The 15,295-nt window shown below is 40.8% G+C and overlaps 1 protein-coding gene across 7 annotated transcripts in view; it reads right to left on the reverse strand.

The window, feature by feature from the left end:
- SBF2 (SET binding factor 2) overlaps window positions 1-15,295 on the reverse strand; it is a 571,331-nt gene that overhangs the window by 213,285 nt on the left and 342,751 nt on the right. For all 7 annotated transcript variants that reach the window (XM_075129406.1, XM_048852731.2, XM_048852730.2 and 4 more), the window contains 4 exons: window positions 14,638-14,715; window positions 12,324-12,437; window positions 11,522-11,650; window positions 10,456-10,554 (listed from right to left, as the gene is read on the reverse strand). In XM_075129406.1, coding sequence (XP_074985507.1) covers window positions 10,456-10,554; window positions 11,522-11,650; window positions 12,324-12,437; window positions 14,638-14,715 — 420 coding nt within the window. The remainder of the gene's footprint in view (window positions 1-10,455; window positions 10,555-11,521; window positions 11,651-12,323; window positions 12,438-14,637; window positions 14,716-15,295) is intronic.

Below are 15,295 nucleotides of genomic sequence, written 5' to 3' on the forward strand. Positions count from 1 at the left end.
ACAGAAAGGAGAGGCCACTATTACATCCCTGGCTGAGTCCCCCTGTCAGTGGATGGTCACCAGTCAGCTTTAATGAGCCTAACCCTTGGATCGCCTGTGCTTTCAAGCCACTTGGGTCTGTGTAGCCTCAGGGGATAAGAGGGAAGGTCCTCTCATGGATCATTAAAAGATAGGACAGAAAGATAAGAATGAAAGGTCAGTTTTCACCATGGAGAGAGGTTCCCCAAAGATCTATACTGGGACCAGTGCTGTTCAACAGATTCATAAATGATCTGGAAAAAGGGGTAAATAGTGAGGTGGTAAAGTTTACAGACGATATTAAATTATTCAAGATAGTTAAGTCCAAAGCTGACTGCAAAGAGTTACAAAGGGATCTCATAAAACTGGGTGACTGGGCAACAAAATGGCAGATGAAATTCAACATTGGTAAATACAAAATAATGCACACTGGAAAATCTAAACCCAACTATATTCCTTAAAGAATTAGAGCCAAATTCTACCCTGATTTCTGATATACAATGTCATTGAGTCTAGTGGTGTTGAATGGGGCATGAGGAAAGAATCTGACCCTTTGTAGGGAAAATAGTAAAATTCAGCCTTTAGCTTTATTGAGACAAATTCTCAATGAAATCAAACTAGGGAGTACTGGGCAATCCTGAGATGTCTAGAAGGTAATAAGCAATAACACGGAGCATATATACTCTATAGGGGTATTCTAGCCAAATCCTAATCTCTTAGATACTTCCAAGGGAGGTTATTTATACTTACTATGTCAGCAGGAAAGTCAACAGACAAATTATACCCCGTATCATTTTTTCAGAAGATGCCAGTGTATTTCATATTATATTAGAACAACATGTGTGTCATGTTATAACTCTGGTAAAGAAATGTTAAGAGAACATCATCATGAGGTCAGCCTTTAAAAATGGTAAATTTTCACTTTTCCAGCCAAGTTTATCAAACTTGGCTGCCTTGAAAGTATTGTTCCAGTGTAGTATCATTAGTCTTTCATTCCCATAGTCTTCTACAATTACCATGACAGAGGAGGTCCTGTTAAAAGCTGCTGCAAAAAGTTAAAAAAAACCAAAGAAGCGGAACTGGATGGCTATGAAGTTGGGAAGTGTGATATCCAGTTCAGTTTTTCACCTCTTAGGCACTAGTTTTAAATCCATCCGAGATAAGTAGTAACCAAATGTCAACACAAGCTGATGGCTGCTCATGTATTTCATTTTATGAAAGATATATGAAGGTTCTTCTGTTCTCTTGGTAGAAAGAAAAGGAGTACTTGTGGCACCTTAGAGACTAACCAATTTATTTGAGCATGAGCTTTCGTGAGCCACAGCTCACTTCATCAGATGTGTACCGTGGAAACTGCAGCAGACTTTATATACACACAGAGAATATGAAACAATACCTCCTCCCACCCCACTGTCCTGCTGGTAATAGCTTATCTAAAGTGATCAACAGGTGGGCCATTTCCAGCACAAATCCAGGTTTTCTCACCCTCTACCCCCCCACACAAATTCACTCTCCTGCTGGTGCTAGCCCATCCAAAGTGACAACTCTTTACATAATCAAGTCGGGCTATTTCCTGCATAGATCCAGGTTTTCTCACTTCCCCCCCACCCCCATACACACACAAACTCACTCTCCTGCTGGTAATAGCTCATCTAAACTGACCACTCTCCAAGTTTAAATCCAAGTTAAACCAGAATATCTGGGGGGGGGGGGGTAGGAAAAAACAAGAGGAAACAGGCTACCTTGCATAATGACTTAGCCACTCCCAGTCTCTATTTAAGCCTAAATTAATAGTATCCAATTTGCAAATGAATTCCAATTCAGCGGTTTCTCGCTGGAGTCTGGATTTGAAGTTTTTTTGTTTTAAGATAGCGACCTTCATGTCTGTGATTGCGTGACCAGAGAGATTGAAGTGTTCTCCGACTGGTTTATGAATGTTATAATTCTTGACATCTGATTTGTGTCCATTTATTCTTTTACGTAGAGACTGTCCAGTTTGACCAATGTACATGGCAGAGGGGCATTGCTGGCACATGATGGCATATATCACATTGGTGGATGTGCAGGTGAACGAGCCTCTGATAGTGTGGCTGATGTTATTAGGCCCTGTGATGGTGTCCCCTGAATAGATATGTGGGCACAATTGGCAACGGGCTTTGTTGCAAGGATAAGTTCCTGGGTTAGTGGTTCTGTTGTGTGGTATGTGGTTGTTGGTGAGTATTTGCTTCAGGTTGCGGGGCTGTCTGTAGGCAAGGACTGGCCTGTCTCCCAAGACTTGTGAGAGTGTTGGGTCATCCTTTAGGATAGGTTGTAGATCCTTAATAATGCGTTGGAGGGGTTTTAGTTGGGGGCTGAAGGTGACCGCTAGTGGCGTTCTGTTATTTTCTTTGTTAGGCCTGTCCTGTAGTAGGTAACTTCTGGGAACTCTTCTGGCTCTATCAATCTGTTTCTTTACTTCTGCAGGTGGGTATTGTAGTTGTAAGAAAGCTTGACAGAGATCTTGTAGGTGTTTGTCTCTGTCTGAGGGGTTGGAGCAAATGCGGTTGTATCGCAGAGCTTGGCTGTAGACGATGGATCGTGTGGTGTGGTCAGGGTGAAAGCTGGAGGCATGCAGGTAGGAATAGCGGTCAGTAGGTTTTCGGTATAGGGTGGTGTTTATGTGGCCATTGTTTATTAGCACTGTAGTGTCCAGGAAGTGGATCTCTTGTGTGGACTGGACCAGGCTGAGGTTGGTGGTGGGATGGAAATTGTTGAAATCATGGTGGAATTCCTCAAGGGCTTCTTTTCCATGGGTCCAGATGATGAAGATGTCATCAATATAGCGCAAGTAGAGTAGGGGCTTTAGGGGACGAGAGCTGAGGAAGCGTTGTTCTAAATCAGCCATAAAAATGTTGGCATACTGTGGGGCCATGCGGGTACCCATAGCAGTGCCGCTGATCTGAAGGTATACATTGTCCCCAAATGTGAAATAGTTATGGGTAAGGACAAAGTCACAAAGTTCAGCCACCAGGTTAGCCGTGACATTATCGGGGATAGTGTTCCAAGGTAGCCTGTTTCCTCTTGTTTTTTCCTACCCCACCCCCCCAGATATTCTGGTTTAACTTGGATTTAAACTTGGAGAGTGGTCAGTTTAGATGAGCTATTACCAGCAGGAGAGTGAGTTTGTGTGTGTATGGGGGTGGGGGGGAAGTGAGAAAACCTGGATCTATGCAGGAAATAGCCCGACTTGATTAATGTAAAGAGTTGTCACTTTGGATGGGCTAGCACCAGCAGGAGAGTGAATTTGTGTGGGGGGGTGGAGGGTGAGAAAACCTGGATTTGTGCTGGAAATGGCCCACCTGTTGATCACTTTAGATAAGCTATTACCAGCAGGACAGTGGGGTGGGAGGAGGTATTGTTTCATATTCTCTGTGTGTATATAAAGTCTGCTGCAGTTTCCACGGTACACATCTGATGAAGTGAGCTGTGGCTCACGAAAGCTCATGCTCAAATAAATTGGTTAGTCTCTAAGGTGCCACAAGTACTCCTTTTCTTTTTGCAAATACAGACTAACACGGCTGTTCCTCTGAAACCTGTCTCTTGGTAGAGAAATTCTATCTGTAAAGTCTGTCAATCCAGCATCAGACTAAATGATTGAAGGTCCTCTTAGCTAGCACTTTAATCCTTTAGCATGCACCTTGAAAAATTACATCTGAGAAGGCTTTTCAAGCCATAGGTTTTGATATTATGCAATGTGGAAAATCAATGCCAGTGATTAATCTACTAATGCGGATTCTCTGTTTCTAAAAAATAAGTCTTGAATAGCATCTGCATGCTGATAAATGTTGATAATGTGCAGCACTTATTCGGTAGAAAAATGTTTCCATCTTTCTGTCTACCAAAAATCAAATAATCAAGATTCACATTATGACCCCCCCACACTTAAATTATGGGGAAAATCAGCCTTATACTACACAAATTCCTCAGAATAAGTGCCTGTATTATGCCATTCCAGGTGTGAAATCATTAGGAATGTAAGTCTAAACTGATCTACCTCACTACATAAAAATAGTGGGGAACAGTTGTCAAATTAATCCCTTCAATGCCTTGGGAGGTTCAGAGTGATTACACCAGGGAACCCTTTGTGTAACTTTCGGAATGTATGTTGTGCATCATGATGCTTTCTATTTAAATAGATTCAGATTTTAAAATATGTGGCTGTATGCATGACAGCCTGAGGAATATCACTTAATTGTTAACTACAGTTTGTCACTGGTGGTAACTTTGTTTGAGTAATTTTATAAGGTCAGTGATTTAAAAATATTTATGCTCATAAATTAGACTAAAATGGATTATTGACACTCCATTTTAAGAAATGTTAAAAGTATTGTCTAAATAGTCACATGCACTGAGGGCAGCGTTTCCCAAATGTGGCCACCAAGACCGCATGCAGCCACCAGGGTTTTTTCTTGCGGCCACAGCCTCCTGGGTAGAGACTGGGAGGGGTGAAGGAGGGGGCAGCAAAGCTTTCACCCTTCCCTGGGGCCACCAGTAGGGGTTGGGCCCTGCCCCCCTCTGGAGCTACAAACACCAGAGGAGCAGGCAGCCTGTGTGAGTTCCCCTCTTTCCGAGGGGCAGTGGGGCTCGGACTTCCAGCTCCAGCCATGGGACTTCAGGTTCCAGCTGCAGGGCTTCGGGCTCCAATCCCTGGCCACGGGGCTTTGGGCTCCGGCCCCGGGCTCACCACCCTCCCCTCCATCGTCCATAGCCCCGCCTTCCCCAGCCCTCCATCGCCCTGGCCACAGCTGCCTCCCTACCCACCTCTCCATTCAGAGCTTGATTTGTCCCCGGGCTTGCCAGGGCTGAGTAAGTCTGCTGTGAAAAGCGATATTAACAAACCTACAAATATCAGTTTTCACAGGAGCAGACTAGCAAGTCTAAAAAACAAACAAACTAGCAACCAAAAAAACAAGATAAACAACAAAAAAGAAAAGAACTTGCAAAGCACCTTATTTTGTTTCTATTCTGTTTAGGTCCAGTAAAGGATAGAGACAACTGTACATTATTTTTATTATTGAGTCTGAAAAAATCCCAACATAAATAAATTACAATGATTTGGACATGGATATGTGCATATTTATTTGTTTTTCCTAAAGTTAATTAAGTATTTTAAGAAAAATTGTCAGAGGCACCAGCAGGAGTTTGTGGCTGCAGTCTAAGGCCACCAAAAAATTTCTTGTGAGAACCCCTGGCTTTGGGCTTGTCTACACAGGGGTTTAAAAGAGGATCAAATGCCGTGAGTGCAGTTTGAAAATGGTTTGCATACACACGACATAATCCATCACTGTGCACTCACTCCACATTTGCCATGAACTCTGGAATCCTCTTGCCAAATGGATTAGGTTTTGCTGCAAATTGAATTAGTGTGGTCTACTGCTCATGTGGACAAAACTGCTGCATACCACGTTTTCCCCATGTTTCCAACAGTGCCTTGCAAGTCAATCATTACTGACCTGCCTATCCACCAGCGTGCCTTCCCCTGACTCTGATGTCAAGTTCCCAGGACATCCCCTCCTCCCTCATAAAGGTTGGCAGAGAGCCAGAATTCACCCATTTGTTCCTGGATCCGACCGTATCAGCATTCTTGTGATACAACCACAATAGCGCTCCAGAAGTCCCACAACATCCTGTGCCCAGCTGTTTGAAGCTGTGCTGGGACCCTGGATCTCATTGCTATCTGGGGAGAAGTGTTAGTGTAGAAAGCTCTTGTGGTCAGCTACCTGAATAAAAACCTTTTTATGGACATTGCCAAGCAAATGTCCAAGAGGGGCCATGACTGGGATGCCAACCAATGCCAGATAAAGATCAAACAACTTGGGAGTAAGTACATTGAAAGGGGGGGACAAAAGGATACAATTCGGCAAGGGGCATGTGACCTCTCCATTTTATGATGAACTTGCACGATCCTACACAATTATAGCATAACCTGTCCAAGACACCATGTAGAGCCCGCTGGCCACACTTTCCTGCCCACTGTGGACAATCAGCAAGGCCTGCTGGAGGATGGGTGGGGAAGGATGGCAGAGAGGAGCTGTGCCCTGAGAGACAATGATCTTTTGGGGACTTAGGACCCTGACACTGGCCAGTTGGAAATGCAGCCACAATAATACCCTGCTGCAAAGTACCCCAATTCTTGCCCTGCATTGGCTGAGATCAGGTCCCAGCTAGAAACCCAGGCCAGAACTGAAGAGGCAGATTCTCTGGAAGTAACTTTGGAAGGGAAGTACCTATCCTTCCAATTTTTTTTACTATTATTGTGTTATATTGCTTTTCTACACTCTATTCCAAGTGCCCCACGGAGGTAGCCATTTCAGATGAACGTGAGCTAGGAGCCCTTCCAAATATCCAGCCCTTGTGCCTGCCCTCCCTCCCTCGGCCCACGCTGTTTGGCACACCCCCCACCAATATTTCCAGAATGGTGGCTGTTCCACATGAGCGACTGGCCTGTCTCATGCAAAAGCCATGACTATTGATAGTTTTCAAGACCGTGGCAGAGAGGGCGCTTACTCATTTGCCTGTTTTCCTTTCCCATTCCCTTATCTGTCCTGCCCTATTCGCCTGCCTGAAATGGCAGCTGGCAGCATGGCGCAGGTGCAGCCTCTGCCCCACCCTCCCTCCTGCAGCACATTCAAATAATTAAAAAATTATTTGTGCAAAGTGAAACAGTTTATTAAGACAATATTTAGAGGGAAAGAAGTTTGATTGTGTTCATAGTTTACATGGACATCACACGCCTGGTAAAGGTGCAAACAGAACTTTTCCCTGATGAGATTTAAATGTCCTGTAACGTACATTCTACTTGACAATCATTGCAGGACTCTATCTATTTTTCTTTGCACTTTATGTCTGCAATGGAGATAAAGTAGAAGAACTTAAGACTGAGAAACTGCTCAATTTTGGTTCACACATTATAGGGAATGGCTGCATGCTCATCCCCCCAGTATAGCTCACAAGCCCTTCAACTCTTGCAGCACCTCTGTGAGGACCATCTTGGTGAGCAACTTCAATGCGTCTCTTTCTGGTCTGCCCTTTTGCTTTTTGAATAAGACTATTCTCTGCTTCCTAATCACCCACCTCTGTGTAATGTCATCAAGAGTCAGGGCAGCCTAATGTGGATGCAGAGGGATTACTATCTGGCTTGGCCTCCCCGATGCCCTCCATAACCCCTCCAAACTCACAGATGCAACTCAAATGCACAAACAAAACTGCAAAACCAAAACTGGAGCATAATTCCACCCACTCCCCCCCATCCTCATCCCCCGCGCCACAGTGGCAAATTGCATATGCAGCAGACTGTAAAGTCACATACACATACTAAAAAAAAAAAAAAAAAGTCCTATCATGGCCTGTCTGGAATATGAACAATAAGTGACTGTTTTCCCCACACACACTACCGCAGCACCTGCAATAGCCAGACCACCAAGGACAGAGCCTCTATCTACTGTTGAGAGGCTAGCCAACCTAAGGGGGCAAAAAAGGAGACTCAGGAAGAGATGTTTGGTCAACTCATAGCAGAGTCCCAGAGAAAAACTGCACTGACTGAGAGGTGGAGGCAGTACATGATGATCCAGAAAGAGAAAGAAATGTAGCTCTCCTAGGAGATTGTGGCAGTAGCCAAGGAAAACAATTGCCATGGCCAAGGAGAGCATGGAAAAAGACAAGCAGATACAGAGGCAACTCATGGACATTTTACAGTAGCCAGTATTGTCCAGAGGCTGAAGGTCATGCTCCTGCTAGACCAGCAAGCCATGTAGTCCCATAAACTGGGACCCAACATGTCCTTCAGCCTCTGGACAATACTGGCTACTGGGACCAACAGCAACTCCTCCCCACACAACACATGTCCCAAACGCCATTCTCCGCTCAGGTCCATTATCTGCCCACTAAGAACACTGGCTCCTGGGAGCCAGCATTTTTGAGCCTTGCAATATACATGAAAATTTTGAGCCATAGCACTCAACCCCAGTACCCTGCATACAGGAGGAGGCAGAGGGAACATGAGCCTGCAATTTTAAACCCTTCTTCCAACCTTGTTATTTTTCCAGTTTGAATTGTTTGGTTTGCACTGTTGTTTTATATAAAAGTTTTCTTTTTGATGGTTAGTCAGTTAACTGTTTTGGTAAATGTATGTTCAAATAAAAAGGTGTTATTTATCCATCAGTCCAATTAAACCTTTATTTTTGGCTTTGTTACTATTGTTTCTAATAAAAATAATTACAAATCCATTTTGGTCCATCATGGCATGTAATACACAAAATCCTTTAAGTAAAGCTAAAATAATTAATTTGGTTTTACAGAAGTAGATAGGCAATGTCCCCCCTTCCATCACCATAAACAACATTGCACTACCCACAGCTATCCCAACCTGCCTCCGTAGATTAGCAGCTGAACGTCCACCTGTTGTCAACCTCAAGACACAAAATATGAACAAAAGGCATCCCTGACAATATTCCACTGGGTGTTCGTGTTCTCTACGGGATGCCTGGCTGCTTGCTTGAACCACCAAGTAAGTCTCTGCAACTCCGCATGCCACCCATTGCTAAGACTATCATCCTTGGTCTCACAGATATTGTGCAGAACACAACATGCAGCTATAATGGTTGGGGGATTTTTTTTCCTGATACTTCCATATGATTCCATAAGCAGTACTATCTGCATTTCAAATGACCAAACACACACTCAACCACCAAGTGGCCTGTGGATGGCTTCATTAACCAGGGAATCAGAGGAAAAGTGGGGTCTCCCTGAATAACTGGCCCAACCTCCATGGCATTAATGCAGAATGAATGTCTCCCACCATTTTACATAGGTTGGCAGGGCCCAGAAATGGTGCTGACACTTGAACCGATCCTTTGGTTCCAACAACTCAGCATCTGCAGCTCGCTGCAACAGTTTTCCAGTGTTGTCCTGTTGCTGGAGGAGCCAGTGATGCTGCATTGAATATTCTCCTGGACCCGCAGCATCTGCTCGATGGTGTGGCAAGGAAAGTCCAGTGCTGAATGTGTCTGGGTTTGAATGCTGTAATGCAGTCCAAGCAGCCTCTGTGTATTCACGCTTGCCACGATAGTGGAGCTGAGCATTAGTGAGTCCATGCTGGCAGACAGCAATTTGAAAATTGTGCTAGCCCACACAGGAAGGAAGTCTGGGGCGCAGGCAGCAGAAATATGGGCTTAAAAAAAATCTACCTGGCTTCTGCTTTGAATCCCACAATTTACAGCAAGAACAGTCCAATGATGCACACTGCTCAACCATGAAATAAAGGATCAAGGGATATCCCCCCGAGAACACTACTCCCTCAGCTGACAGTAAACCACTGCTCTATGTTCACACAATGCAAATTGAAAACGGAACAAGTATCCTGTGCGCACGCTATTGATGTGACTTGTGTGCTGCGAGTTACCAAACCAAAGCCTACTGAAGTCACAGATTGCAGAGTTTTGGGATAACCTCTGGATGTTAATCTCACTTTAACTGGCAATTTCCTTGATCCTTAGAGATTACAGGTTGAAAGGAAATTCACTTGAAAAAAACCTTTAATTTTAAGTTACTGTGTTTGAATTTCCATGTTTAAGAGAAAGTGTAAAAGTGGAAAGTAATTCTGGGAAGGGGGATGCAAAGGAGATGGGAGCAGTAGATGCTGGTTGGAAAAAACATGCTGGAGGCAGGAAAGACAGCAGAAGCTGTCAGGTAGTGGGTGGTTTGGAGGATCACAGGCTAAGCCAGAAACACTGGTGGTTAATGGAGAAGGGGATATGGATAGTCTTGGGTGGGAGGGCATAGGATATACCGGACCAGCCAAAAGCATGGGTTGTTAGTGCAGCAGCATGGAGATGAAGTAAGGATTAGTCAGTATAATGGAGACAGGAGGCAATAGAGGATGATGTCCTGAAAAACATACAATGTGCATGGGACAGCTTTGGGTGGGGGTGGGAGTGAGAAATGGAGTAGACAAGACTTGGTGGATGGATGCAAATTGGGAAGCAGGGCTCCCCCAGGGAAGCATGCACAGGGAAGACAGAGTTTGTGCTGAATGGGGGGCACTGGGTTTGAGGAGCATAGAGTTGTTGGGAGGCAGTGAGTTGGTGGGAGATGTGGAGAGGCTATACTAGAGGTAACAAAGAAACCTTAAAAGCATTAAGTAATACACGTTAACTAAGAAGAGCACCGGCTAGAGTGCACCGGCTGAAGGAAAGTTAACAATAATATTGAACTACTTCAACATGTGTTGTAAATTGCTGGAGTATAATACAATTTAACGTTTCAAAGGTTTTAGCCAAAATACAAAGATGACCACCACGAAGAGTCATTAGTTTCAGTTGTTCAGGCTATAAACCATGTTAGTTAAGAATTACTGAAGCATTCTATAGTACAGTACATACATGGATACAATAAACTTACATTTTTGAACAGCTGTTCTGCAAGCTCTCTGACGTGCTTCATCATTTTTGGTGGGTTACCTTCCTCAGCTTTAATTCTTTCCACTTCGAAAGCTACCAACTTAAAAAAAAATATCAGAATGTTTAAAAATCAACTTAAAATAACGTTGCTAATACACAAAATACATAATATTCATCTTAAACGGAAAGGTGTACAGAAAATTGTACATTCAAAAATCTCTTATGCTTCTGGGAAGCAGTGCACCATTTCCTAGGTGAATTATAAGGAGTATTCACTTTTCTCTGAAGCTTTAGGCATAGGGCAAATCACAGCTCCAGAGGCAAGATACCAGACTTGATGGAGTTTAAGACCGCTCTGGTGCAGTAAACCTGTGTTCCTGTTCATTTAACATCTATAATGTTCCTGTGTTCATTTAACATCTATAATACAACATGCTGTGTTTCTGAACCTTCCACATAAAAGTAATACAGAGCTATATCAGTATTGTATAAAACATTCAAGTTTAAACAGCACAGCAAGTTTGAATGAAAAATTTACTGTGTCTGGTCTTTTTAGGCAAGAATTTAAAAACTGCAGCTCTAGCAGTGGGAACGTTGACGATTCCATTGTACGTTGTACAAGAGAAGATGTTTGCCTCAGTTTCCTTTGTCAAGTGTGTATTTAATTTATTAACATTTGTCAAAAGTTTTACTTCTTCAAGATATTTCTAAAAATATAATTGAATTATTCAAAATAATTCTGTACTAGCAGGTATTATCAGTATACAGAGTTCCAAATGGGACCATAAAGAAATTAGGCCACAACCCCACAATGACTTACACGCATGGTTAACTTTAGGTAAGTGACTGTCCCAGTAACTTCATGTGTATCCTCATTTATGCATCAGCCCTTAAAAGATCATATGCTGCTAGATAATTTATAAAATATGTTTTTAGTAATCATATTTATTTGAATATATTAAGATTCAGAAGTTTCTCAATTACCATTTTTCTACATACAGAAGCATCTTATCTATATTTTAACTGTCTTTTGAATATAACATAATCATACAGAACAGAATTTTTACCTCATCAAAGAGATCACAGGATCTGTAGGGAGGACCTCGCTCAGATACAAAACCAGCAAATGCCATTCCACTGAGAATTTTGGTGAGAAAGTCATTCTCAATCAAGCCTCGCTGGCCCAAAAAGGCCGCCTGCAGCGAATGTAAAGAGGGATTGGTCACTGTATAATTAAAAAGTTATGGAAACGAATAGAAAATTTAATCAACTCCAGGTATATTAATAGCTTAAACCTTCTTCTGCTTATAATATGTGCAAAGTGTTTTAAGAGACAATAGCTGTAAACTTTCTTTGTTGAATAAAATAAAAGGTATTGGAACTGGAACATTCTCTCCCCTTCTCTCTCACACACACACTTTTAAAGATCATTCAAAAATCTGTTTTCTTTGAGCAATAAAACTTCTGGGAGGCAAAATACAAAATAAGTCTAGTACACATTAAGTTGATTCTTTTAACTATAGGTAAACATTTCTTAAAATCCATTAATTACTTCCAAAATTGTTTTTTTTTTTACTTTAAATATTAACATGCAGTCTTTGCTACGGATTTCATCTTAAACAAATCTGTTTGTAAATGCAACAGTAAATGGGCCTGTTAAACTGTATTGTACAGTACCGCCTCAGTAATATCAGAATGATATGATTTTATCATATCATATATAAAGAAACTTTTGTATGTCAGATACACAATTAAATTCCAAGATTGTGTATTTGAAGCAGGTTCAGAAAGCAAGTATATGAGATTGATACGAATTCAAATCATATGTGAAATATTCACTAAATACAGACAACCTTTTTTCTCTTTTACCTTGTGAAAATGTATAACTGGCTCAGCATGAATTCTGATCAGCTGAAGGCATGACCTGTATCCTTGGAAAAGTTGTGCGAACAATCTAAGGAAAATTGCCCGTACTTCTTTATCCTGAAATGATAATTAAATATGGTGTAAAACACTTTTCTTCTATAACTTCCTCCTACCTCCCTACCCCCCTGTAAGTATTAAACTATGTCACAAACATTTGTAAAACAGAATAATCTGTTTTCTCAGACAATATCCAAAACAGTACAGCAGGGTAGCAGCCCAATTGTAGAGTGACTATGTATACACGTGTGTGTTAGTTAGCTATTTAGTTTGAGCATTATGCTCATCACTAGCAATCCCTTCTGTCACTTTAGATTAGTACATTTTACCTCAGCTAAGACCAGACTCTCAGTACAATCACTCTTTTTGCAGCCAACCTGCAGGTTGCTCTGGGACTTCAATTTTACAATAAGTCTCAAATGCACTTTAAATATAACCTTTGATTTGAAAAATACAAGCACAAATGAATTCCAGGCCACAGTGAATCAAATTATTAAGCTATGACATCAAGATTTAATCTTTCAATAGATTATTTTGGAAGCAGACTTTTATGTTTCACTAAAGATTCTATAAAGAACAACTATTTTTTAGATGATGGCCCTGAATTTCATTAAGAATGTGTTCAGTGTTGTTCTCTCCGCTTACAAATTAATTTAGGATTCAATAAAAGCTACTCTTATTGGCAGATACACTATTTATTTCAGGGCCAGACTGCTCACCACAGTTAGCACCAAATAGTTTATAGTGACTTGTACAAATTATAGAAGTCATATACACAGGTGTCCACCACAAAACATTTATTGGTCTGTTTCTCTTATGTTAGACACAAATTATACAGGATTGAAAGCATCAATATTGTAATATGCACTACACCAATTTAAGGCAACCCACAGAAGGTGGGATCCTGGCTTCAATGTTCAATGGAGCTAGGATTTCACCTTGACTTCAGGGCTGAAAAATGGATCTTTTAAGGTGAAACAAGAAATATAAAAAACCAGGAAAAATACTGCAGCATTTGAGTGAAGTTATGCTATTTTTATCTTTAATAAAGAGTTCCATTTTATGTCTTAGATAGCATTACATACTCCTCCCTCCAAGTTTATGTTCACCAGAGCACAATGCAACGTTAAGAAGCTAGAATTCTCTTTGTAGTGTATAAATATACCATGCATATGCACAAACATAAAATATACTCTTAGTTTCCTTTTTTATTATAAAATTAATGAGTCCCATCTCTATTTCTCATATAGTCAGACCATTGCCGTAGTTGCTAGGTAACCTACGGCATCATTTTTTTTTTTTTTTTTAGACACAGAATGGCTTTCTTAAAGAGTTGAGCTGACAATGTTTTCCAAACGAAATTCTCTTTTATTCACTGTTCTAATCAGGTTTTTGTCTTGTAGTAATGGCTTCCTGAGATGGTGGTATCAAATTTCATAAGTGAATGCAAGTATGTTGATTTCCAAGTTTACACCACCTTTTTAAGTCCGTCACTGGTAGCTTGCATTCTGGAGCACTCTCAGCCTCTTACTTCGCTCTTCTCCTCTATATTTAGTTCTCATTCACTTCCAACAGCATTGATTCTTCCTCTTCTTTCTTTGTTTTTTTTTATTTGTGAACTACTGGTCTTAGGAAATCTTAGTGATGCATAGTAATTTCTGGTTTGGCTCTCTCTCACTGGTTTTACACAGTCTCCAGCTCAAGCTTCCAAACCTGTGGCGAGTAGTTTATGGGGCTGTACATTGCCCTCTCATGAACACCCCTCCCCCCATCACCTTAAATCCTGTGGAATTTAAATTTTCATTAAAAAAATTCTAGCCTACAAAGTAACTACGTAACTGACAACTAGCCATTCTTTGCAGGTTTAACAAAATTTCAAGTAGGGGGAAAATACTCTTTACCTCCCAAGTCTACATTTAAAGAGCTCTAGTCTAGTTCAATAATAGCAATAATAATACTTTGCACTTCTATAGTACCCTTTACCTTGGCAACATTGATTTAGCACATTTCTCTTTCAACATACCGAACTAATGGAAAATAATAAATCTGTAGATTACTTTCTAACTTGTACTTCATGTCATTTCTGTTTAAGAAAAGTGAATACTTATAGTATTTTCTTGCTAAAGAACTTGTTCTTCCTCACATATATTGTAGGAGAATAGAGAAAAGTAAATACAGAAATCTAGCTTCTTAAAAGAAGCTAATTCTAAAAACTTAATGTTTTTCTATTTATTACAAAGTCAGAAATAATGTGTCTTACCAGCATTTTTGAGTGTGATAAAGCCGTTCGTGGTGGAGGGAATGCATAATCTGCCGTTTCCAAATCAGGGTGTAAAACCTGTAACATATTTTTTAATTAATGAAAATAATTATTAAAAAGTGAGTACAATTGTTAACTTTTTTCCTGGTCTTATTTATTTTTTGTTAATACTTCAATTGATGGAATGTGGGGAACGTTTGCAATAGATTTTAGTAGGTGTTGAATGTCAGGGTTGTCATCTTAAATGTCATAAGCAGCATTGTTAAAGTTCATGCTATCACTATTATTTCTAACTTGTTTTAATTTGCAACTCCTGTATTGCAAAGGCTTATAGCTGCACAACATAAATATCTCTGGGATGAAATTTTTGAAAAAATTCTAAACCCATAAAGTAAGTTTTTGGAGTACAATGTAGCAAGGAAAATGTTTCAGGTTTTTTGCTTATTTTGCCTTTTTAACGGTAAGTCTTGATTTTGCTGTTCCTTTGTGTACAGCATTCTCTTTCATAGAATTCAACAGGAATCTTATACAAACACTTGCTGGTAGGGCCAGAACAGAACTGAATGTACATTCATTTAAATTACTTTTGCACTTCTGTATTCAGAAAATGGACTGCATTTTCAGTGAGATTTGTTAGGTCATTAATCAATAAATTATT

Source organism: Caretta caretta, chromosome 6, assembly GCF_965140235.1.
Source record: "Caretta caretta isolate rCarCar2 chromosome 6, rCarCar1.hap1, whole genome shotgun sequence".
Lineage (NCBI taxonomy): Eukaryota > Metazoa > Chordata > Testudines > Cheloniidae > Caretta > Caretta caretta.